At 39.0% G+C, this 25,388-nt stretch overlaps 1 protein-coding gene across 2 annotated transcripts in view; it reads right to left on the reverse strand.

Annotated features, from left to right (window-relative positions):
• Positions 1–25,388, reverse strand: part of CCSER1 (coiled-coil serine rich protein 1) — a 413,875-nt gene that overhangs the window by 208,480 nt on the left and 180,007 nt on the right. For both annotated transcript variants that reach the window (XM_082050532.1, XM_082050533.1), the window contains exon 7: positions 11,148–11,225. In XM_082050532.1, coding sequence (XP_081906658.1) covers positions 11,148–11,225 — 78 coding nt within the window. The remainder of the gene's footprint in view (positions 1–11,147; positions 11,226–25,388) is intronic.

Here is a 25,388-nt window from a genome sequence, read left to right on the forward strand (position 1 = left end):
GCGCCAAGAGACACGGTCCTGCCCTTTGCTCAAGCCCAGATCCTGTGTCCCATCAAACAGGCGTCTGGCGGGGTGATGGCACCAGAGAAATGAGAATGGAAGCGTCACTGCTGTTTCTGGCACCTTGAGATTATACTAGGTCTGAGAAGATTAAGCCAGCACTACGGTGCAAAGTGGAAAATCCTTAAATCTGGATTTCCTGTCACTGACAAGATGCTTATGCCACTTCTTCACAGCTCCACGGTGCAGTTTCCCTTCTATTTTGTTACTTTAAATTAGAACATTTTCAAACTTCCCCCTTCCTCCAGCCCATCCCCGCCCCCCGCATTGAAGAATAATAATAATGATCTACTTTTTAAAGAAAAGAACTAGGGAACTTCACAACTCCTGGGTGTTTTATGACCCAACGACTCCATGCCTGCACAACAGAGTGTGGCAGACCTGCCAATCTGTATGATATATATCTACGTTATTACAGTGATTTTTTTGTTTTAAATACTCTAAAGAATTTTAGGCATGTAATAAAGACTGACAAGCATACAATTAATTCTGTAGGTCATCTGCTACACAGATATACTTTATGTTCCTTCTCTAGACAACTTCTTTTGCTTAAAACAAGGTGATTTTGGACTATCAAATTCTATTCTGGATTCTTGAGTCTTCTCAGTTCAAATTGTAATGGGTGGTATTCATCCTTGATCTCCACATTTTATGTTTTCATCGTAGGTCTTAAACAAAACTGAGGGTCCTTGCTCACAAACTAAACATCTGCTGTCAAGCAGAGTTCAGAAGAGAATCACCCAGATCAGAACATCACAAAATGTGCCTAAATCTCTTATGCACATGATGCTTAAAAAATAAAAATGCCTTTAAGTCTTATAGCTGTAGCCTACTAATTATTTAAATAAGCTCTAGCCACATAACAGATTTAATTCACAACTGTCAAGAGATGTGTCGCCCTAAAATGATGTATTTTTACTTTTCCCGGATAATTCCTGTTTGTCAGCAATTCATAGGATACAGAGTTCTTCCAGTCCCCTGACAAGTAAAGCAGCAAATTAAACCAAATGGGACTAGAAGGGCATACAAAAGACAAATGGGAAATGAACTTTTATCTAAGCCCTGCTGTGTTAGCCAACATAACGGGACAATAAGTCCTTTCTCCTGGTGACCGTGTACTCCACCCATCTCTATATGTCTAGTAGCTTTTCTTGGCTTACAAGCAGTTCTTATCATGTTCCCATTTGGTATATAAATAATAGTTGATACTCCTAAAAAAAAAATATAGAGGAAGTTAAGCAGATACATTAATGCTTGCTGTATCCTTCTTTAGATGAGGAGTGAACTACTTAACAATATAGACTTTTAAATTGAATTTTAAAATGCCAGCGGCGTCCTCCGTTGACTCTTCATAATGAGATGATGGCTGTCACACAAACAATATTATCGCTACAAGCATATCATTTTGCTAAGGCTGTAACATCATCATATTCCTAGGTAACTGAGTAGTGGTTTGTATCTTTTTAAAGCTCTTTTGTAGTCATTTTATCTATCAGACTTTTATTCAGTACTCTTCAATAATTTTACCACTAGAGTTGCAGCTTAAATAAACGTCAGTAATTTCTGTAAGGTTTCTTTGATGTATGTTTCATTATTGCTGTTTTGTTTATACCACCACAATACCTGTAAATACTAATTTTTATGCCAAACAGTTTTAATACCAGAAACAGCTCGTCAAGGGCACGGAGCACATTCCTCAGCACTGAATAACAGTGTAAGAACTGGAGATGAACCTTCTCTGGAGGAGACTCCTAATGACACCGCTGGGGACAAGAATCACACTGTGAAATACAACCAGCTCTCAGTAAGAAGCCCAACAAGACCCCAAATCCTTTCCTTCAAAAACGTAATTGCCCAAAGGACCGGAAAAGAGTAAGAGCCAATCTACAAGAAGCTAGTAAATCTCATCAGATGCTCGTATTTTTCACGACATCTTTTTTCCAATGGGACAAGAGGAATCCTCCCTTCTACGCATACTAGCAGTGATTCTCATCATATAGCGTATTTAAAAAACAGGATTAACATCAAATGTCGCACCACAGATTGTATTTGAACACTTTTTTTAGTAAAATATTTATAGAGGAGAGATTTTTCTTGTGTTAGCCATGTGATATTTTGTGCAATAAATTTGTTCAGTTACAGTTGATATCACAGAGACAAAACTGAGTCAGGAAGGTGAAATGATGAATAGGGGAAAAAAAACCCCAAAAACCACAGATGGAAAGAGCCACCTGATAAACTGAACCCATGCAGGGCAAAGAAAGATGGTTTCTGTTGATTCAACCTAAAGATTGGCAAACTCCACTAAACATCTTGGTTGTAAACACTTTGGTTATACTGCCAAATGCTTGATTTTGCTCGACAGTCTAATGGTCCATTAGTCACAGCACAACAGAGTCAGGTTTATTTTGTTTCACTCACATAACATCCCCATACCAAGGTACGAAGATGTTACTCGATTCATTTGAAGAACATCCACTTCCTTAACCCAAAGGACTCATCAGTAACTTCCTTTGATCATTCTGAAGTCTAAGCTGATCCTATGAAAACTACATCTCAAACATGCACACAAAAATATTTGCTGATAACAGGCCAGCATGGCAGAAAAGTAGCACTGTGCAGCTTGTGTATATTGTATTATATATCTGCAGGGACATCTTTCCCGCTGAACCCTTTGATTAATTTCCCTGGCAACACTCTCAAGTCTTGTAATGTAGAAAAGTCAGGTTAAAACCATCTCCTCTACATTAATCTGCCTACAGACTAATTTAATGCAGGTACAAACTACATTAGTCACATTGCCTAGGACGGTAATTTTAATTACTGCTTCAGTCGCTGGTCCAGACTCCAGGTCAGCAATGTCCCACAGTGCACAGATCATGCTTTGGAAGGGACCTGGGCAGACGTCATTCCTTCATTACACAGGAGAGAAGCAGAATGGTCTATCTGACATCACCTGACACCCATCCAACCATTCACCCAGCTGCCCATCTCAAACTGGACACCTTCGACACAACCAACCGCCCAGAAATGCAGCAGCAGCCAGGCTTGGACTCCCTTTGGCTCTTGCCATGTGAAATAACAAGCCCCAAATCTACAGAACCACCACTCCAAGCTCTCTGAACACAGGGCAGTGCTCGGTTTGCTTCTCAGCTTTTGTTTGACTTAAGTCACGCGACTGTTTCTTGACTATTTGTTTCTCTGCCACTGCTCGCACCGACACTGAAAGCCGCCTCTGTTTGCAGTCAGATCCTTCTCACCTTCCTCCTGACAAACCAATTCCACCCAGAGGGATCCAGGCACCAGCCAAATCAATCAGCCTCACTCCACAACATCACGTTCAGTCACATTTTTCAGCCTGCCAATACAGCCTGAAGGGATGAAGCTGCTGCAATGGGACAGTCAAACAGCAACCTCTTAGATACATCACAAAAGAACATTTGATGCACGTTAAATCATAATCATAAGCCAATCTAACTTAATCTGTTCCCTCACGAGGCAGGCACTTGCTTGGATTCAGTTAGCTTTGCCTTTTGGGACCCTCTGGGAATGCTCATGCATCACTCAGCTTGCCTGAACCATCCACAGGGATGCGCGATATGTTCCTATGAACAGGTGAGCAATTATGATTTCCACAAACCACAAAAAAAGGAATTGTAAATATATTAGAGAAGGGATTGAATACAAAAGGGCACTTATACCTTTCATACATCTCACAAGTTTGCTATGATCGGTCCCATCAAATTTGCATGCCGAAGATGTATGATATGCAAGTAGCATTTATATGATTGCAGTATTTTTCTATATATATATAAACACAGCTTCATAACATTTGTTAATTTTTCCCAATTAATTTCATTTCTTCTAAGGACCTCTTCCTAAGAGCTGCACGCTACTTTATGAAATAGATTAAACCCAATAATAATGTTGGTTTAATTTATGGACAAATAACACTGCGATTTTTTTTCTTGTCATGATAAGGGGACTCTCATTTTGCTAACAAATTCCCATTCATCCTCAAGCGTCACTGGGAAGGATTATGGCACGCAGATGGAGAGTACCAGGATCAACCATTCTGTGGGTATGGAGAGAGCATAAAGATATTCCAAAGAGGAGAGTGAAGCAAAAGACTTACAGGATTAATAAAGACCCGCAAAGATTATTCATTTTAAATGATCATACCCATGGCAATAAACATCAAATTATGTCCAAATTATGTTTCAGCTAAAAGATTTTTTTCTTGAACTTTACTTCCATGAAATGATTTATATAACTAAACCAAGCTTCACCCTTGGACAGAAACAGGAACCTCGGCTCTGCTTTGGAAGGATCCTACAAAGTTAAATGATCATTTTCTCATTAAGGAAAGCTGCTTTTTATGAGAACAAACAAACATCAAGTTTTACAGCTAGAGATCTGAGAATCAACATGTCCACAATCTGTCATGTACCTAAAGTGACACTTCTTTCCATTATGCTCACATTAACCTCAATTTAATATTTCAGAACTCCTGTTTCAAATGCCAGAATCTATCAGAAGGCTACCCACGACATTCTACAGCTCTTCCCTTAGAGCTATGTAAGTTTAAACCCCTTAGAAAACACTAAACTAAAACTGGTTTATTCCTTCTCATTCATCCTTTCTTGAAGATATCAAATGCAAGAGAAAAGAAGTTGTTTCTTCCTTGGTTTCTGTGTTTCCTCTGAATTTCTGTCCATGACCTGCTGAACATTTTGCTCATTATTCACCTGATCAGAATCAAGTGCCTGAGTCCGTTCACAGGTGCTTCCTCTTCCCAGTATCAATTCCTTTGACCACTAACACAGTGCTCTCTTTTCCCCTTATTTTTTAATGGCAGTTTGTAAGAGAATCATATCCATATCTGTCTATTAAAAAAATGTTTCTAAGTGTACAATATCTAAAAACTGCAATTTAAAATTATCACAATTATCTGTAAGCTCCTTGAAGCAGGAATGGCATTTTCCTACCCGTGTTCTTCACAACAACAACACAGCACATCCACAACCTGGAGACCCGGTTCTTAGCATTTTAACAAGAAATAAAACTCACACTTTCCATTGTCTCCATTCCCAATACCTTCCAGGAGTCTTATTTATCTCTAATAAATGAAGAAGACGGAATAAACAGATTTCTTTTTCTACATATGTGATAAGACACACCTTTCCTGGACTGCGATTAAGAGCCAGATCATTTAGCCACATTTACAAAACCTTCAACAAGCAAAGATGTTCTTTCACTTGCAAAAGACAACTTGATGATTCTTGAACAAATGATGAGGCACAAAAAGGTCACCCCATATACACAAATGTATTTCATTACTAATCATCAGTGCACTGAACTTCACTGGATTCGAGACAAAAAGCAGAGAGTAAAAGGAATGCACATGCTATGGCTCAAAATCTGAGTACAACTCACCCCAATACTATAACCACGTACATTTCCAGTATTTAAGTACAGGGAAAACTACTTTTTTTCACACAGAACTAGCTTGAACATTGTGCAACCACACACAGGGTTGGTAAGAGAAGGAACAACATTTACAAAGTCCCAACCAAACATCAGAATTCTCTTAGTTCGATTGTATCACAGAGTCAAAGCCTCCCAATATAAACCAGTTTCTTCAGCAACATTGAACAGCCTTACAAGGGAGATTATAACTCACCAAGAGACGCAGCACAACCAACAGACACAATCAGAGGAAAACAAACAGGAATACAACAAAAACATCAAAATACTGCAAAACCACATCCCTCACCTCTTTGTCTGCTCCTGTGAAGAGGCAGAAGGAAGAAAGGCAGGATATAGCTGGGCAGCTTAAGTGGCACCAGGTGTCTGTGTTTGAGCAAGTAAATCTCGCCATTGATTTCAGGTGTCTAAATTGCTCACTAAAATACCTGTCTCCTTAAGCTCTAGGAGGGCATTACTAAAACCAGACAGTTATTTTCAGTGTTGTGCTTCTGAGACATCCAACTTGGTAACAATTTCAAAACGACAACCCTCTATTCCCTACAGCAAGCAATGATGTTTGAAAACATGTGGCTGGGTCGTTAATGTCACTTAGACACTGGGAAAGTTGTTTATACATGTTTTAATAGAAGACTAAAGGAACTTTTCAACATGTGTTTTCAATTTGAAAACTTCGGTTTTGCAAACAGTCCTACATTTTTATGACATTGAATGAATAGTATGAAAACACTCCAATTTGATATCATTTACAGCAATGTAACCACAGAAAAAAACACTCGTGTTGAAATGGTCAATACGGATCCACGTTTTCACCTCTGAAATGACTGGTGGGTTAAAATGGTCAGTAAGACGTTCACTGTATTTCCCACATGCCAGTGTCCTCCCACAGATTTACTTGTGCCTGTGAGTCCCTGGCCGTGGGAAATGAGGAGGATTTACTATCTGTATGAGGATGATTAGGAGGAAGAACTTTAAGTGCTGAGCGGTGATATCGGAATCCTCCCATGGAGCTTCAAGAAGATATTTTTTCATAGTCTTAGTGATAACATGTTTTCAGCAACCTGTAATGCTACAACTTTCAGGACTTCTTAATCTTAGATACAGATACTCAGCAGGAAAACCTTACCCTGGAGCTATGATCGGAATTCGTTGTGTGACTGTGTGTCTGCCTGAGGGAAGAAACCCAAATGAGCCCAATATTTACCCTTGTAGTACTGATTATATTAATTTTTAAGTTATGCTGGAAATCCTGTTAGCCAAAAAAAAGTAACGATTATCGTTCTGCATGCCCTTGGTTGAAGCATCATCTGTGTTTCCGTCTAATAAAACAGACATCAATCATTTTCCTGTATGTGGTTCACTGAGAAAATACCTGAATTTATAGCACTAAAAGCATCGATTTTGCCCAAGCCAACGGCTTGCAATTTTGAAATATGGAACTAACCCTCACTCTATGAAGAAAGCTTCAATAACTTAAGGAAAACATACTAAAATAAAAGAGAATGCGTGTTCACAAAATTTGGGAAAGGCAGCTATGATCCAAGGCATAGAGGCAGATAGAAATCAGGTAATACAGGCGTAGTTCTCAGTCTCATTCCTTATTTGTTCAGTAATTACAGCAGTGACACTGGGATATTATATGTTGCACCTATGCTCCCTGCAATTAGATAGATAGATAGATAGATAGATAGATAGATAGATAGATAGATAGAGAGATAGATAGACAGATAGATAGATAGATGGATGGATGGATGATAGATATTTGGGGTTTGTTTTGTTTTGTTTTGTTTTTTTTAAAGGGAAAAAAAAAGTTAAAAAAAACCCCTAAATCTTGTAAGATGCCCTTGTACCAGGACGACTGTACTTCTGAGCTCACGCAAATCTCCCTGAATGATCCTGCATTTTGGGTGGCAGAGCCTTCAGCTCTTACCCCCCTCTTGAAATATCTTGTTCTCAGGCCAAACCTTGAGCTCCAAACCCTGAAGGAAACGGTGATGTTAGAAATACCACCTCGTGTGCAGAGCGGGTTTGTCTGTCTGTTCCACCGTGAAGCCTGGCAAGCGCACGTACCCAAAGGCACTCAGCACCACTGCTGTCTGTGTGATCAATTCCTCCTCAACTAAAAATCATTCAGAAAATACTGTCTTATTGATTGTTCCAAACACCTGTACCTAAAATATTAATCTGATTGACCGGACAGAAAACGTATGTATTGTCAAAGTTGTTTACACCAATGAGAGGAGCTGAGAGAGTCGTGGCCATCACTGACTGCAAAGATCTGCATTTATGGAGCCTGCACACCTGCGGGACAAGTGGCCAAACTATTAGTATAGACTTAATTTAACACATATCTATACCTTATGAGACCTATAGCAGTGGTACCACTGCTAAGGACTGTTAGCTGTTGCTGCTTGTGCTGGAACTTCCATTTCTTACTTGGGAAATGAGCATCAAGAGCATTAATCACACAAGTCAGACCACACTCAAATAATAAAAGCTGAAGGAAATTCTCAGCTCCTTCAAAGCAGAAAGGAAAGCATGTAAGGATTTTTCTTATGTTTAATGTAAATTAGTAAAGCATGGTTGAGATTAATCATGAAGTTCAAATGCAGTTAAACATTGCTATAATAAATCACTATTATGGTTACTATTTACAACTTGGTTGTGGCTAATAACCAGAGATTGGTGCTCATTATAACAGACAATGCATAATCAGGCAATATTAGATATCTTATATACTAACTGGCTGCCACAGATCCCTTCTTAAAAGTGCCTGTCACTATATTTTAGAATAACATAAAAAATAATAAAATTCTATTCTAATAAAGCACAGTATAATGAGTAGGAAAAAGGAACAAGTTCTAAAGAAAAGGATTAGACATTGCTTGGTAAACTGACCTTTCAGAAATACCCGCTTCTTCACCCATCTTCTACATGAAAGGCAAGATTATTTTTAATTACAGCTCATGAGCACAGACATAAGTAGTCATAATTAAAAGTCACTCACGTTTGAGTCAGCGCAGTTTTGCTATTATAATGTAGAATAACGCTCCAGGTAAGGCTGCATGACAAATACCGTTCTGCTCTGTTGTATTTCAAATTCTGAACTCTGAAATTTTTCAGCTGAGCCATAATGTTATTTTTCCCCAAGATAAGGCTCTAATTCTTCAAGAAATATTACGCAGGGACAGAAGGATAAACTTCTGCTCACAGGAAGATTTCTCCCTACAGAAAACTTTCAGTACACAACCAATGAAGATGATGTTCTTTCGTGGGAGAAGAAATAAACTTTTCCCATAATACAGAAAGCGATCGTACTTTTATAAATAGCTTGAACCACAGAAAACAGCAGAGGACTGAAAGCTGAAATTTGACATAAAAATAACCCTCACTAAAAAGAAATTCCGGTGAGTATTCTATCAAAAATTGGTTTGGGAATGATTTTCAAAAGTGTGCTGTCTGTTCTCAGGGTTGCTTTTAGGATGAAATAGCGTTGGAGTTGCCTACCCTTATTTCTTACTCAAATGTTTCTATTCCTTTTGCTGAGTATCACTGACACTCCTTTAAAGGTACTGTCTTAACACAAAAAGAGCATAAAGATTTCACCAAAATAAAGCACTAAGGTGGAGTATCTCTTGCTCTACAGGAAAAGACTTTCTTCCAAATACTCCTGAGTCTGGTTTGACCCGATTTGGATCCTCCTGGTGCTGTTTCTTGTCACAGCACATGCAATAGATTGTGAAAATGGCAGCTGAGTTCAGGGCTACCCGAGCTGAGACGTGCTATGCAAGCCCTCCCATGGGAATCTTGCTTCTGATTTTCTCTATATTAAATTCAAAATCTTAAAATGTTTTTGAACAAGCTTAGGTTCTCCTTCGTATTTATAGAGTACATCTCCATTGGGATTAAAAATTACAAGCATCTGCTTTGGTGAAGTTGGAAACAATAAGAGTATGATGGAATGATTTGCAGAAATGCAGACTTTGTTTTGAAGATGAACTGACAATATCCAAGAAAGGACAGTCTTTTGTGGTGTAAAACCAGGTATGATTGAGAACTTGGTTTCATTTCACAGTCTAATATAAAAGTTCATTAGCTCCGAGATCTCCAGCTATCCCAAAGAGACGCAGCGTTTATTCTGCCCTGCTTCATTACATCTGTGTTTGCAGAACCACAGAACACAATTTCTTTCTCAATCTTCATTTCCACAGCAAGGAGGTAGGAAAGGTTATTATCATGTTGCTGAGGGAAATGCATCATCCCATCATCAAACGCCAATAGTACAGGCTGACAGTATTTGGAGAGGGTTATGGCTTGTAAAACCAGCCATTCACAACACTACTGGAACAATATTGCTCTTGCTTGGAGTGAGGCAGGGAGAAATAACAGAAACTGGTACACTTTAGATTACTTTTATTTCTACTTCAGGGCATTGGCTGTGCGATGAATTTCACTTTTTCCTGGTCTGGCCTCCACTTTACTTGAATTCCAAAGGAAAATGTTTTCCATTTTGAAAATTGACTGAAAAGGAAAGACTAAATTACACTTCCTGCCCCTTTTTTATTTTTTTTTTCAGCTTCTTTTGCCTTTTTCTACTATAAGATATAAAGGAAGAAGACTTTTAATATGAAGAAATACTTTCATTTTTTTAATTAGAGCAACTGTTCTACTTCAAACGAGTCATTTGCAACCCATTCTGAGCTATACAAGCACCATTTCCGTTAGAAGGGAATAAAGGCTCTGTGGTGGATTTGTCATTGTGCCCCTCGAGCAAACAGCGTTTGATCAGCTCAGAAAAGGAGCATGAGGGCAACTATTTCAAGCCAGATTTTCTTACCTCTTACACCCTCACCTGCGCTGAGCGGCTCGTTTCTCTGCAAGTGACGTACCTGAATGGTGTCCCAGGCACAGGTAGGAACAACAGCTGCCGAATCTGCCTTATAAGGTTGAGCAGCCTTCAACATACATTTAATATTGCTTCCCAAGGCAAAAAAAAAGACACATGTGCTCTAATATCTTGGCACAACTCTCTGATTGAGAGCTAGGGGTGTCGAAAACATTAAACCCCAAAAGAGGAAAGAGAAGTTTAAACCTTACGCAGTTGCACATATCGTCCCATCATTTATTATTAACACCAACTAAAACGACATGGCTTATGCCAGATTCATGCCAAAACATTCCTTGACAAATCTTTAACATCCCCTGCATCTTTGTGGTAACTAATCATTGCTTCATTAAAAGATCTACTTGAATGCAATATAAAGAAAAATCTGTTGAAGAAAAATGACATACGCATATAAACAGGAATTGACATATCAAAGTGTATCACTGACAGATGAGATGGATAAAAACATGGTCGTATAAATAATGATTTATACCTGTAGTCTGATGGAAAAATAATCCTCTCAAAACCAATAATGTTATTCTGGGCTTTTCTTGAAAACTGCATGATATATATGTGTGTATATATATATCTGCATGATATATATGTATATATATATAAATCAAAGTAATTTAAAGCAAAGGAAGCAGCAATAATAGCACTTCATGATAACACAAAATTCAAATACAGTGCTTCTAATGGAAGTAATGAAAGGTACCTTGAAAAAGGCGGGTTCCTCGGGCAGAGGGCTGACGGGCAGCGAGGCGGTGCTGCTGGCCGGGCTCATGTCCGCGCTCTGGAACAAAGAGAAGCACACTGGAGTTGGCATTGCCACTCAGGGACTACGGACAGCTTTGCACATTGGGGGGCAAACAAAGAAAAAACAGAGCTCAAAACCAACAAGGGAAATCCAACAGAATTAGATGGACAAAGCAACTGCGCTTGGTACAGTATTTAACTTTAATTATCACTAATGGGTAAGTATTTTGTATTTTATCTTAAATGAGCTCCCCATTCAAGATGGAAACATATCTACAAATATGCAAACGTACTGTGCCTACAAAAGAGTAATGCAAGAGGATAACTGAGAATACAACAACTTGTTAATGTAGAACAATCTATTTTATATATATATATATATATATATATTCTTGGGATTTTTTTTGGATGGCTCAATGTTGAAGTTAGAAGGCAAATTTAACAGGAAAGCAATACATTGCAGGACAGTATTTTTAAAAAGATCGCTTTCATAGGAGTCCATATATCTTACAAACAAGCACTAATACATGAAAAAAACAGTGAACAGCAAAGACAACTTATGTCAGTACACTTCAATGGACACATCTAGTCAAAATGCTTGCAAGATTGATCTCAAAACCACTGTTTTTAAGGTAATATTTCAGTAACCTGTTGGTTAGGATAGAATCACATCATCATCGAATAATTTTCATTGGAAAAGACCTTTAAGATCATCAAGTCCAACTGTTAACCTAACACTGGTCATTATTTTGACAGATGGGACAGATATGAAGCGTGGAAACTCTTAATAATTTGGAATAGTAATAATAACAGAAGAACAAAATCTGGATTTAAAAATAAAATACACAAATAATACCAAGATTGTTCTGGAGAAATCTAGAAATAAGTGCTTCAATGCTAAAGTGAAGAAATCCACCACCACCAATAAACCAGAAAAGATGTAATGGAGACATAAGAAAACAAGTTTGCATGGGCCAGAAATTAATTGTCTTTTCACACTGTGGCACTGCAATGCAGATTGATTTAATGAACTCAGCTTATACAATTAACTAATCAGATATCTGCTTTCACATCACTGGGAATCTATTACGACCCCTTTGATAAGCCCAAATTCTTCAAGTGAAGAATAACAGTCCACCCGTGATGTCCTAACCGGTCATTCAGCACAAGATTTTTATGCAGATATCATCTTTTACTCAGCCAGCTGGTACAGGATGAAAACGAAGATGAAATTTTGGGTAAGAAACCCCTCTGTCTGATCTCAAACAGAGGGCACAGACTTCAGAGTTAACACCTACTGAGAAAATCGCTGAGTTTAATTAGACAAGTATTAGTTACATCATACCTGAAATAAAAGACAACAGTTACTTGCTAAATGAATGGGATGTAAGTAAAGAAGAGGGGGCCATGGTAATTATTACCTATGAAAAAGAGAGTTTATAACCCATGTGACACAGAGAAGTTGTTGAGAATAAGGGAGATTATAACGTGTCAGAAAGCCAGCATTTGTGTTGAATCCATCACTCTGCTATTTAGAAACATTACAAATTTTAACACTGACTCCTGCACTTGATCATCAAGGAAACTGGCGCGTAATATTCACCAAAAGAAAGCGAAACGTAGCTCTTTCAGATTAAACTCAAAGTCAGACTGAACTGGAGACCTCCTCTATGTGAACACTCTGTCCCAAAAGCCAGTTGAGATGAGGACAATCTGTCTCTTAATTTACACGGGATAGAAAAAAACTAAAAGGGAATGAAAGACAGTATCACAAGGGTTGTTTTTCGAGGTATTTGAACAATCCCTTCTAAACTCCACGCTGCTTTAAGAGATTTGCCCTTCTGAAAGGACACATTAACAATTTCAAACATCACATCTCCCACCTGAATTTACCACCACGGGGTATTTTTCATGATCACACTTTGCAATCTAAACCACGCCATACACAAAAAAAACCCTGTGAGGAGTTCACCCTACAAGGACTTTCTATTACATTCGATGTTGCCTAAGCCAATTCTGTTATCATAAAAGCAGCAATCACTTCAAATCTGGCTTAAAGCTGACACATTTTAGTTACAAATTAAGTAGAAGATGCTACACCATTAGGCTATAATCATATCTTAGAAGCTGTAGTAGATGTTAAACATAATTTGAACCATAATTATACATATTAGGCAAAACTGGGTTAATTGGGACATCTGCTGACTTTGCAGTACTTTGCTGTGCAACTGCAACATTTGAAGAAGTGTTTTTGATGCACAGCGACACCACAGCTGCGTTTTGTAGGCTGAGCCTTTTCCTGCCTTGCCGGAAACCTCGGAGTGTTCTGGAGCACACAGAACACTGCAAAGCTCTAATCATCTACACTCCACTTCTGAAATGCCTGAATACAAAGCAACTAAAGTATTTATCCAAACAACAGTTTAGAAAATGCTGTCTCGCCTATGTAAAAAATGACCCTGTGAGTGTTTCTTTCAGTGCTTTTAGGCCATTTTTTAATTTGGAGCAGGCTGTTAAAATCCAACAGATGGACGTTATTAGAATTTTGATGATAATTGTTGCATGATTACAATGATCAATGTTCAAGTTTTCTTCTAATTTCTAGAATGATCAGCCTAGATATACATCCATCATCCTCATTGTGCAACTGAACGGGTACCACAGAGTCTTTAAATAAAAACAGATTCACCTCACCTCATCAATATCACTACAAACCCTTGTCTTTAATCTGCTCTTCTCTAGGAAGAGGCCTATGTATCAGCCTTTGTTAACTGTACTATAAAACAGGGACCATCCACTGACAGAGCCAATTTAATTTGCTACAGCTGCTTCTCACCGAGAGTAAACCCTGCAATGATAGCTGGCAGACATTGACTTCTCTGGAGATCAGCATCACAATTTATTGATCTAAGCAGCCGATACTGACAGAGAAAACCTTTCGTGGATATTAGACCTAGAGATCAAATAAATCTTTATAAGAACTGAAGAAAAGCAAATACAACCTGTATACTTTATAGCTTCTTTCTAAGGAAGAGTGGACGACTGTTGGAATGACTTTCAGGGTGATGGTTTTAGTTGTATGATAAGTTGTGCCACTACACATCACTTTAGAAGTTGAGTAGGACTACAAATTAAATAAGTGCAGTCAGCAAGCTCAGTTGTGATGTTCTGATATACTGAAGGTAATCAAAGACCTGCAAATGGTTTTATTAATGGGTCCGCACAACATCTTTCTGAAATACTGTGCTTGAATACTATGATCCCGTTTTATCAAAGGTAGTGAAGAAGAAGGGGATGTTATTTGCTCAAAGCTATGAAGGGCTGTTAAAGGCAGAAATCAGGAGCTCACAAGTGGCAAGCACTGCGGCTGCTCCTCCAGCCCGTGCAGTGCTCCCCTACATACTGCTGGAGTGCGGGCATTTCTGTCATTTCTGTATTACCTAATGCCATGAAGGATTTTTGCTGATACAAACACCTCCTGCAAATGAAATTGCTATAAACAATCGTGGCCAGCAAACCCAAAATTAGCGTTGGTAAGAAAAAATAGCAGATGCCTGAAATGATCTTCCACCTCCCACCACGTTTGATTCATTTTCCCCAACATCTCCATTCTCACTCCCTAAGAATGCAAATGCCTCCTTAAAGAATGCAAATGCCTCCTTAAAATGTGTTTAGGCCTATTTTCTAATACCTTCGAACACAACCCAGGTGGTTATTCATAAGCCTATTTAACGTGTCTTTAATAGCAGGTACAGTTAATGATTCTTACTAATTACTAATGCGTGCAATTATCTGCTGACACGTTTGATTATTGTTTTCAGGTCTTTGCCGGTACGGTGCCTGGCGCTTGCTGCTCCCGTAGCGTGGAGGGCTGCGCGGGTCTTGCATCCGCCCCGAGTTATCATGAGGGAGAACCATCCAGCACAGACGGCACCGCTTCTCGCTGCCTCTTCTCACGCTGGCAGGGGAGGTGTGGATGGTCAAATACGCCTTTAGTGCTTTAATTATCTGATGTTCAACCAGCACTTGGTGCACAGATGAGCGCGGATTCCTCTGACAGCCTAAGCAAAGCTCATCACCTGCGCTGTGAAATGCCGGTGGGAAATTTCACCTTATTTCAGATAAAACACTGATCTGCCACTTAACAGTGGTTGTATGTCTAGTACTGTTTATTTTAGAAGATTCTGAGCTCTCAGGAGCTCTGAGCAAACACACTACATGTAATATTTTGCACAGTATTTTTTTTCAGCGAGGAAGGATCAGGATGAAGGATATTTTGACTGCTATCTATTTCTTCTGTGAAAAATAGCTGGAAAGATGCTCCTTTAGCCTTTTAATTAGGCTAAATTAATTATAAAGCCCATAACCAGCATGCAACGTAAAGAGTATATAACCAGCCCATAGTTTGTTGCAGGACTACGGTGTTTGAAATAGTTTGGACTCAGACTATATTGTCACATTATTTAATTTATATTTAATTTATATTTAATATATATTTAATTTATATTTAATATATATTTAATTTATTGCAATATTTTCCTAAGCTAGCTGTCTCCCCTCTCCTTATATTAAATGCTGAAGTGTAAGAATACTGAAGTACCAGGCACAAATGTCTATTATTATCTGCTTTTCAGTGTCTTAAAGTGGCAACATGAAAACATCCAACTGGGATAATGACAAACCTCATTACACATTTTTTTTTAAATTGTGACCAAAGTAGGAAGCTGGATGAAGCCTCTAAATTGAGGGTGAAGAATTGGAGGTTGCTGGTTTACAACTGCAAACATATAGAGGGGAAAACACAGCCTTGTTTTATAAGTGTATAAATGTCACATTTCTCATAATAGAAAATGAAATATATATCACTATATAACCAACAGATTTATTTAATAGTAAACATCCCTTCATCTTGATTTTTCATTGCTCATCCTTCCAGCTCATCTCTATTCCCAGCTTTCCTTCACAAGACTCATAATGAACAGAAACATGAGTTTCCTTGGTCAGATATCCCTGGCACACAGCGGTTGGGTGAAAGGTCCATTAATATGTAGGGAAAACCACTTTTACCTCCCCAAACAGCTCATTCAACTGGAGTTAATCTCCAAAAACCCCTTCAGTTCTCTCTGCAAGCAGAATGTAATTGCAGAAGTAATGTGGCCGATGACTTTGGGGTTACGGTCTGTTTGTGAAGAGCTCCTTGGGATCATCGGTGACAGTCGCTGTGTGCGCTGGGGCTGCTACCGTCACACACTCTATTAAATACAACCCTGGGCATATTTTTATCCTAATGAAAACCAGGGGGTCGCTTTCACAGACACAAACGCTTTGTCGACAACACAGCGGAGAACTGATTTCCTTGAGCAAAACTCTGCTCCCTCTTCAGTTTCTATTGTTTCTTTCATACTTCACTGACTATACTATCCAGCCTTGACATTTTGTTATTGTATATTCTTCCCTAATAATATCATATAACACCAGCTTTTTCTGCTCTTTCAGCAGTCAACTGAGAGAACCAAGTACTCTCCTGGGATTTTAATCTGCAGGCTGCCTATTTCATCGCTTTTCTTCCCTTGCAGGAGATCTTTCGGGTTCAAAAATACACCTTTTTTTTGCTCAAAATGCATACAGTTTTGTAGCAAGTATGACAGTTGTCTCATACAGTAGGTTCAGTGATGTGGGTTTTTTCATTTGGTTGGTGGGTTTTTTTACTCAGTTACTATCAGTAACTAAACTGATAGTCCATACTACAGCCATAGCGTGAATGTGGAAGAAAATATCTGCATCTGCTCAAAGAAGAATCTATCAGCAAAGTATCTCGGGGGGCCCTCAAACTCCTACATCTTCCCTGTGTACAGATCCTTTGTTTTTCTGCCCTTCCAGATAAAACACTTAGAAAATAAGTAATCAGTTAAACTGAGAATGATCAAATCTGATGGCAGAGTTGCTCCCTCCCTTACACTCATGCACATTCTACATCATTATGTGTCATAATATACTGGCAGCAAGACACGAGCTGGAGCCAAAACAGATCAGACATAATACAAACAACAGATGCACCTACATTTACATTCGAGAGGATAAAAACATACACAGGATATACATTCATATGCTTCTGGATATGTGGAAATAACTGCCTTGATAGGTTTGGAAAAAAAATGCATTCAAGATAAAAATCTATTTGCGCTTGCTATTAATGAATATTTTTTCCTTCAGGTACGCACTTTCTCATACACTAAACTCATGTCCAAAAAACTATACATGCGTTGCTGTTCAGTACATCTCTTTGCCCATATGTACATGTGGATACAGGTGATACCTCCTGCAACACTGTGGTCAGGACCATGTTTCATAAAATTTTTAACACCTTTTTTTAAATGTGAACATAATGAAGACAGGCTGATTTTCATTAATCATTTGCTGTCCAATTGTCCAGTTGTTATCTACCTTTGTTTTAATTCGTAAGCATCAAGAACAACATTGCCAGGATTTCACATCGGTGTTTTGAATGTGAGGCTGTGTTTTATTTTTCCATGTATCTCAAAAGGATTCAGAAGCCTTCCGTTGCGATGAATTTCACGGAGGTTTTAACAAGCCACTTTGCACTTTCTAAACGTTGTGACTGCAATTATTCTCACTTTTTCATCAGCCCTCCGAAGGGTTTTTACCATTTCAGTATGGAACCACTTCTGACGGGGTGTTTTAGCTTAGATGCAGAGGCTTCACACTTAAGACTGTCTTGAATTCCTCAATAACAGCTTAAAGGAAACATGTTAAACATCTGCATGTGTTCGCTGCTAAATCAAGGAAGACAATTTCACTCCCACCCAGGCAGAGGGTTCCATGGAAAGCACCCCAGCTGCAGTCGGCTTTCCTCCATCTTTCCAGCTCTATTTGCTCTTCTTCCCTTTTCTAGTCCAATATCTACTTCCCACCAGCTCCAATGAAGACCCATCGAGCGTCTGCTCTTTCTTACCCCTTAGGGTTCTCGCACAGCATCTTCTGATCCCAGTGCTTCCCACTCCCGCACCCATCCCAGCACTGCTCCTGTCGTGCTGCCCATCTCCACCTGAAAGTCTTCCCATTGCCTCCAGCTATCTCCCTTCTCCTTATATTCAGGCTGACACATATAATTTATTAAAATATATTTAATATATAAATTAAAGAAACTGAGGCAACTTGCAAAGAAAGGGGGAGTTCCAGTTGCCTGGACTAGTACTTAGGCATTGCATTATCGTTATTTTTAGAGACCTCAGCTGAGCCTTTTGCTTTCATTGTTGTGTTTTGCAATGAAATTACATATTAAACTTGCTGAGATATCTGAATAGCATTTTAGAAAGCCATTAGCAATAAAATATTCATTTTTCATTTATATTATGTCCAGGTATACAAATGAGTATAATTTCTTCCTACCCTTCAACATTAATAGGAAAACCAGGGAGAAAAACTGAACACACCTTTCCCATTCATTTAACAGCAATAAAATATAAAGAGCTTTGAAAATGAAAAATACTTAAAAAAAAAAAAAATGCTGTTTTCTTTGGAAGTGTTGTTACATGCGCCTCCACTCTTGTATTTATATATTTATACTGCATACAAAGGACGATCTTGGAAAAGACGTTGCTCTGAGAATAGAGACAAATGTTTCTTTGGCAAAGAGTTTGCGCTGGAATACAGGAATCGAACAGACCCAACATACACTGCAGATGCAAAGCACTCCTGTGGAACATTGCATTTTCAATAAAAGAAATCAGTGATGAAGGAATGCTAAAATCAATATCACCTATGCCCATCTAGTTTATTATACCTCTCAATTAATGGCCACATACTATTTTTTGCCAGTTGTGCTTCAATCAGAGCACACGATGATGGCTTTACAAACTTCTCAACATTTTTTTTGAATGTAAAACACTCATATTGTAACACTGGGGCTGGAAGCTGCCTACATACGATCAGAAGAAAGCTCTGCTGCCAGGTTTCAATCCCTTCTAGTCTAATGGCTCCGTTTCTTTCACTGGGTTGTGTTTGTCCTTCAGTAGGATGTAGTCTACTTGGTTTCTGAATTAGAAGGGCGAGGTACACGTGCCCAGCAGCAGTTGTAACCCATGGCATAGCCAAAGAGTTCAGTACGAGGTGTTCTGGGAAATCCTAAACAAAACCGCATTAATACACTTCTCATACCATTGCCAGTGTGAAATGTGACTAAACGCTATTCTACAAGTGAAAGAAACCAATTGCTCTGTAAATGCAAATTGTAACTGTGCAGTAAGCACCTCCTCTGGAGAAATCCCATCGTTTTCCTCACGCTTTCCATTGATAAAGCGAAACAGGGAAAGGAGAGATTTGCAAAGGTCCAAGTCTTCCGTGCATCATCGTGCGTCTCTCCAGCTCCGAGTACTGTACTAACAACCCAGCCCACAGTCTGCCGAGTGACTATTAGCAGAATAATTTCTTAAAATAGCATCAATTGCTGGATGCTGGGAGGAAACAGAACAGGGTGTGACTGTTGAAAAACAAGCCTGAGAAAAAAACCTTATGTCTTTTGTGCTTATTGTGACACAAGCCTTTAAGCATTTGACTTATTGAATTTCAGCTCCCTACACAAAGATACGCCACTCATTTGATGCATTATGTTTAAAGGAAGTGTTCCACATTTTTATATGTTTTGTGAAATACGGAAATATGTGTTTTCTTTATCCTAAGCTGTCAAACTAAAGAATGAAATTTAACAGTACATCAAGCAATAAAATAATAAGATACTGTGCTGCTATAGAAATCTGAGCAATTCTGAGGACAAAAAACACATCTCTCAGATTTCCATTTTATATTAAATATTAAGAGCAATTTGCAAAGAATACAGTATTATTTCTCATGTATGAAAAAGTCACAGATAGAATCTGAAATAACTCCCATCATACCAAAAAACTTGCCCTACAACTCCATCAAGGGTTAGAATAAATTGTTGATTAATAGCACTAACTACAGAGGTCTGCTTTTTATTTATTCTCTATGAGGAATTCTGTATGAAGAATGAGTGGGAGTGGGCTTCTAATACTGTATGATTGCCTGGTGAAAACAAATGACTTCGCAGATGTGTTCTTGAAGGCCAGCAGACAAGAACAGATAGATCTTGTTTCTGGTTGCCAGGGGATACAGAAGAGTGTGCATGGTGAATCAACCCTGCATTTGAAAAACGCTATTAGCAGGAATTGCTGTGACCAATGCGTGGATGAAACTTTCTGTGACCTGCAGCCCTGATGCAGGATGAGATACTTGTTGGTTGCTTGTTTTGATTTTCAGTAGTTATCATATCCTCATGGCCTTTACAAAGTACACGTTGTCATTAATACATAGCAAAACTCACAAACCTGACTCCAGAGGGGCTGAAACTTACGCTGTATAATTCATTACCTATTCAATTCTGTAATACTGTGTACATTCAGAGTAAGAGTTGGTATGACTAAAGCCTTGTATGACTTGGTGTTCTCGACTTTACAGATGATGGGGGAAAACCTGATAATTTCCTATACCATAGTGGTTGGAATCAGCATTCTGACATGTGGGGTTTGTGCAAATCCACTTGTATGCCACATACGGGAGCTTCCATAGGAAGAAATAACAGCTGCAGATGAGCAACACAAAGGTGGAGGAGGGAAGGGGAGCCTTCAAAAGATAATTTCTCTGATGTGGAAAGAACTACACTACATAGGGAAAACATCTGAAGCTTACTAGAGGACTGTCTCAATAAAAGCCACTTCCTGAAAGAAGTCTCACTGGCCTACCACCACCACCAGTTCTGCCGTCTGACTGCCGTTAATCATTCTGTGGATTTTGTGTATTTTATTTTAAGAAAGAAGAATCATTATATTTCTATATGTAAACATTACCACGACAGTCTTTGTTATGGCCTCAGTTGACCTGTTGCTGAACTGCTTGCTGTGACGAGATGTGCTCCTGAAACGAGGAATCGCTCTGAAGAACTGAGAACTAAGGCATTTAAGGCATTTTACTGGAACATTTCTGTGAAAGGGTGAAAAATCAGGAAGCCAAACACAACAGCATCCTAAAGGTGTAATTGATTCCAGAAGAAACTCCAGCAGCGCACATCATTAATTTCAGAGGTACATTGCAAGGTATAGAGAGGCTGGGTTGATACCAGGGCAATAAACATTACATGCGACTATACAAGGGGTTTATCTCCGGTCTCACCCAGATTTAGTCTGAACAAAATGAAACATGTCTGGAGAAGATTATGAAAGCTCTGACTTCACCTTTTATCTGACAGATTAATGTAGTCAGATAAGATAATTCAATGAGGTGTGAATGGAAAAGAAAAGGACACAAAAGTGATCGATGGCTGGTGCTGGTAAGAGAGCCAGGGCTGCTGGACTGAGGAACCACCAAAGAGCCAAATACCCACTGATGCCAAAAGGACAAGACCTGAAGAAGAACGTTTTGACATTTGTTGTTGGCAGGTCTAAAATAAGGGGAATGAAGCATTGATTATAACTTTTTCTTAGGAAGTAGTCATTAGAAACTGAAGTGGATAAAGGACGGACTCAAGGCAGAGTAGGACAGCTAGAGAAGCAGATGTCTAAGCCCAGCCTAAGAGGACTCTCGGTAAATCAGAAAGAATCCATTAAAAGTGGTACCGAGGTCATCTTCAGTTGAGACAGAAGACATCAAAAAAGGCCTGTCTTGTGCCAATTAAGATAAGGAAGAGGTTGAGGAGAACAGGTAAGAACAAGTATTTACATTAGGTTTCCTGTCAAAAGCTGCAAAAGAAGCATTTTGGCTTTCCTGCAGGAGCGTTCTATAAGATGGATGATAAAACAGATAAAATATGATGTCTTGTGAGACGGTTTATAGTGCCTAGTGCAATATATAGGCAAATGCAATTAACCAGGTAATTATAGATCGATTTAATTTCCCAGCAGAGTCTACAGTTTTCTTCTCCTCTCAGCTAATGAATTGATACTGTATGCAAACAACCTAGTTTATAATACATATGAACATGGAATGCAATCTTTTCTCTAAACCCAGAAAGCAATTGAAGTGCGAATTTAAGACCAAAAAGTATATCACAGGCAGCAACAGAAAACAGAAACTATGATAATTATTTGCCCAGGTATTGATGTGCTTAGCAAAATAACCCTATTTAGAGCACAAAAGAAAAAAGCACAAGTATTATCTAAAAGAGCCCTTCAATATCTTGCAATAGAATATCAAAAGTATATTAGACAAGTTCCCCACATCTCATTTACATGGTTTTGTTGTAACAGCTGAAGGGAAACCTGTAAACTAAAGATCTTTAAAAAACTGCAAGATTTCAATTTGTCTTATTGATTTGGCAGGTGCACAATTAAAGTTACTCACAAGTCTGCACTTAATTGTTTCCAAGATTAGGCCTCTGGGTACAGGCAAGACAGCTTGTAATGACACCTACAGGCAGCCTGCCTGGTGTTTTTTCATTATAAAGAATTCCTGTGACCTTTTCTTCAAAGCTTTCACACACACCCTCTTCTCTCCAGGTCTTTTATATTTAGTTCGGAAAACAGCCTTGAACTGAAGAAGTGACTTTTCTTTGTCTCAAGAAATCTTGCTGAGGTACTTGAAAGGACAATGCTATTTCTCTACACTTTTTCACATTACTTGGGAAAACGTTGGCAGTCTACCTAAAACAGTAATTTATCAAAGCGAAAAACACACAATGTAGCCCACTGCACTATTAAACTACTATTGGGTGCTACTAAATCCACAACAGAATAGCTGTGAGTTGCCAGTGAGAGGAAACTCTTCATTTGTTGTATGATACAAAACAGTTTCTGCCAGGAAATAAAGAACTTTTTAACTGAATCGAATCATAGGGATGCAAATCCGGGAACTTAGGGGGAAATTCTCTGAAGATGAAATGCTACAGCAGTTCCTCGGGGGCTGGTATGGAAAAGATGCCGATGCTGCCTTCAGTTCGGGACTGTACCACTGGGAAAGCAGCAGCATGCTGGGGTTCCCTGTGCCTTAACACTGGGGACTCCAGATTGACAGCAGCTAATAAAGCACTTTTGTCCTAGTACCCCCGCTCTTCTCCTACAAAGCTACCATTTCACCAAAAAAACTGTTGGAAAGTTACGTAGACACCTCAACTATTTGAAAATGGTTTTTTTCAGTCTCAAAATGTGGAAAAAGGAAATAAGATTAGGCTCGAGAGATCTCACAAAAGATAGAAAAATGTATGTAAAGCTGTGTTAGTATGGTTCAACATTATTCAGCGGTCACTAACTGGCTCACTCCTCTGGCACTATAATTGTTCTTCCCTGGCTGTTCTAACATACAAAGCAGATTGACTCTCACTCCTGTCCAAAGAATCGCCACTATTGAGACTCCCCTGTTGATCTGAGGCCAGACGGTGGTATCACAGGCTCGGGATCTCAGGTCTGTGCTGGCTGGACAGCAAAGCTTCACCTGACCCCATCATTTCTCATTCTCAAGTGCCAAGTTTTGTGGAAGCATGACGAAGGAGAGGGCGAGACACAGGAGGACAGAAGGGAAGGGACAGAGATGGATGGAGGTGGCTGCTGACCGACCACACAGTGCACGGTGGCTTACGGGCCAACAGAAGTTCCTTTCACTTCACAATTTATGCGAGTGGAAAATACTGTAATAGTGTATCTAACCCTCTAGTCCAAAAAACAGCACCTCTTCTCAGATCCTTTACTGGCATCCTAAGAAAACCCTCCTCCAAAATCAGATACGCACCAGCAAATATGGGAATGATTTTCAGCAAAACATTTCCCCGGTTTTGCAAGTAGCAACATAAAGTAAAACAGGAGATGGTGTAATAGTGCTTTATAGCTTGCCTATAAACCTTCTATTTCCTTCTAAAAATATTCTTCTGTGTCTCTTCCTTCTTTCCCCTGAGACATTTGTCACAGTATCTTTAGCATCTCCATGAAGAATGGGTTAGAACATCCACCATTCATGCATGGTGTTGCATACACATTTTTAAGTGAGCTGGTTATATAACAGATGTGCAGGATATTAATCCATTGTTTTTGTTTAAGATGAGGTTCGTATTTCACTGTCTTGAAATGACTATTTTACTTCAGCAAAAAGCATTCAAGATGAACTACCCCCTCAGTGGCAGCCACAGGGAATGAAACAAACTGGGAAAGCATTAGTAGCAGTTTGTAATCAAAATCAAAGTACACATATAATTCTTTTCTGTGTTTTTTGCAGTCTGCCCAAAAGTTATGGGGCTTTTTTTAGAACCAAAAGAAGTCAAGGGGAGAAATATCCAAGTTAATTCAGTAAGTCTTCATAGCAACAAGTCTCAAGTAAACCAGCACAAATCATACGTTTGGGGGGAGGGTTTGGTGGCGTATTAGTTTTGCCCCAGAGAAATGTGGGGAAGAAAAGAACTGAAAAGAATCTAAGGTTAGAAGCAAACAGAGGCCACAAAGCTGCAAGCCTTTCCGCTCTGATTCCTACAGTACGTCTGAGCAGCCCTTCAGATCTGCTAAACGAAGATTCAGACTCGAGTATCAATTATGTGGTGTAGACTGAAGCACTCTTGGCGAGTGCCAGGGAAATGAGGACTATGCCAGACTCAGGACTATTCTAATCAATGCAGATCAACTCAAATAAACTGAATAACAGCTGCTTATGACAAAACTGAATTGAGCAAACACCTTCGGAGTGCTTCTAGCTAACCAGCACTTATTGGTTCTCGTCTGCGAGCATTCAGGGACTCAAAACCAATACTTCTTTCCCTACTTGTTATCCTCTTGATTAAGACAGGGCTAAGTGCAGTAAAACAAAACAAAAATAAAGAAGATAATTAAGACTAGGATCAATTAATTCATTTTCAGTCTATTCCAGTAAAATGCAAACAGAAAATAGATTGCCCAAGAGTTAAAGAATCCATGGCTAATGCAGGTGCTAATCTCCTATTTGCCAATGTCTCAAAACTGAGCTTCACCCCCAGAATCTTTTTTCACCCTTATCTGCTTCAATCACTTGCTCATAGACCATAAACAAAGAGCTTACAGAGAAAAATAAACAACGAGAGCAATGCAAACACATTGCTGTAATATAAACAGTTTCTCCCTGACAACGACTTATTTCACGGAGATTACAAGGTAATTAGGAAACAATAACAAAGAATTAAAACAAACTCTAAGACACTGGGTGGAGAAAATGAGAA

Source organism: Streptopelia decaocto (genome assembly GCF_964273445.1).
Source record: "Streptopelia decaocto genome assembly, chromosome: 4".
Lineage (NCBI taxonomy): Eukaryota > Metazoa > Chordata > Aves > Columbiformes > Columbidae > Streptopelia > Streptopelia decaocto.